General features: G+C 57.2%; 1 protein-coding gene across 1 annotated transcript in view; it reads left to right on the top strand.

Moving 5' to 3' along the window:
• Positions 1-916: 916 nt before the first annotated feature.
• Positions 917-1,623, top strand: part of GSR (glutathione reductase) — a gene marked incomplete at its 5' end in the record, with an annotated part of 2,881 nt that continues 2,174 nt past the window's right edge. The window contains 4 exon segments of the mRNA XM_010182720.1: positions 917-943; positions 1,172-1,260; positions 1,413-1,482; positions 1,575-1,623. The exon segment at positions 1,575-1,623 is cut by the window's right edge and continues 99 nt beyond it. Of these exon segments, the coding sequence (XP_010181022.1) occupies positions 917-943; positions 1,172-1,260; positions 1,413-1,482; positions 1,575-1,623 (235 nt within the window).

Consider the following 1,623-nt stretch of genomic DNA (forward strand, 5'->3'; position numbering starts at 1 on the left):
TGGGCTGATCCCGGTGCCTCCTGGGGTTGGTTCTGGTTCCCCGCGGTGCTGATCCCGGTGCCCTCTGGGGTGGTTCCGGTTGCCTGGGGCTGATCCCGGTGCCCCCTGGCGTGGTTCTGGCTCCTCCGGGGCTGATCCCGCTGCCCCCTGGGGTGGTTCCGGCTCCCCCGCGGCTGATCGGCGTTCCCCGGGGCTGGTTCTGGCTCCCCCCGTGCTGATCCCGGCTCCCCCGGTGCTCAAATCGGTTCCCCCAGGCCCTTTGCAGGGGATCACCCTTTTCCCCCTCCTCCCCAAAACAGTGGAGCTTTGCCCCAGGATCTGCCGTGTCACACTGAGCTGCCCCCACTCCGGTTCTCCTCTCCGGGAGGGTGTTGGTTTTGGGGCTTTTTTGGCTTTTTCTGGCTGTTTTCAGGCCGATAAAAAGCAATGGTAAGTTGCAGTTCTGTGCTGCACAGCTGAAAGGCAGCAAAGAAGAACTTGGAGGGCACGGGGAGCTGGTAACGAGCAGAAAATACCCAAAGTTGTTCCTCAGAAAAGCCAGGCACAGGCTCTAGTTTTATGCTTGAAGTACCTTGCCCTCAGAGTTGGAACCAGAAGTGCAGGAAAGGGATGGCAAACACCTTTCTCCTAGCAAATATTTAATTTATTGATGAAAAAACCCACGTTGTATTTGGAAACCGTGCACCTTCCGTGTTCTCCTTCAAGGAAGTGAAGGAAAACGAGCGAACCACAAGACCTTGAGGTGCCAAATGTGGCCACAGCCTTTTCTTTTTTTGGCCAAAACCCCATAATCCTGCTGGTTTTTACTGGGCAAAGAGCTGGGATTCGGTACCGACCTGATGTGGGATGCTGTCTGCAGCATCGCCTTTCAAAAAAACAAGCCTTAACGCTGTCACTTGCTCTTATTTCCCCACAGGTCAATGTGGGGTGCGTGCCGAAAAAGGTAAGGGCGCTTTCGGCTCCGCCACGGGGTGGGTCCAGTTTGGGTGGCTGCCGGATTTGGGGAGGTATTGGCACAGAGAGGAAGGAGCGGGGAGGAAGCAGAGGCCCGAAAATGTGTTGAGCAATGGGGATGATGTGAAGCCCTTGGATGCCATGGGCAGGGGTTCGGCATGGGGAAGTGTTTTTTGGGGTGTCTCCCCGAAATCTGAGCGCTGTTTTTTGTGGGCAGGTGATGTGGAACACGGCCGTCCACGCCGAATTCATCCATGACCATGCTGATTACGGCTTCGAGACGCCCGGCTTCAAGTTCAACTGGAGGTAGCGGAGGGAAAAAGGGATGGGAAAGCAATCCCTGCCCGCTTTGGGGCATCCTCGGGGAGGTTTTATTTTGGGGTTTGGGTGCCACGGAGCGAAGGGATCGGCCGTTCCCCGTAGGGTCCTCAGCCTGCAGTGACCCCGCTCTCTTGCAGGACCATCAAGGAGAAGCGCGACGCCTACGTGCGGCGCCTGAACGAGATCTACGAGAGCAACGTCACGAAGGTGAGGGTTAGAAATCCCAATTCTCCCCCTCCTCCGCTGGATTTTTGGCCGCTTCTCCAGCCCGAAAAGGGGGTTTCCTCTCCCTTGCGCAGGCTCGCATCGACATCATCCGCGGCTACGGCAAATTCACCGCCGACCCCC

Source organism: Mesitornis unicolor, unplaced genomic scaffold, assembly GCF_000695765.1.
Source record: "Mesitornis unicolor isolate BGI_N332 unplaced genomic scaffold, ASM69576v1 scaffold33480, whole genome shotgun sequence".
NCBI classification, from domain to species: domain Eukaryota; kingdom Metazoa; phylum Chordata; class Aves; order Mesitornithiformes; family Mesitornithidae; genus Mesitornis; species Mesitornis unicolor.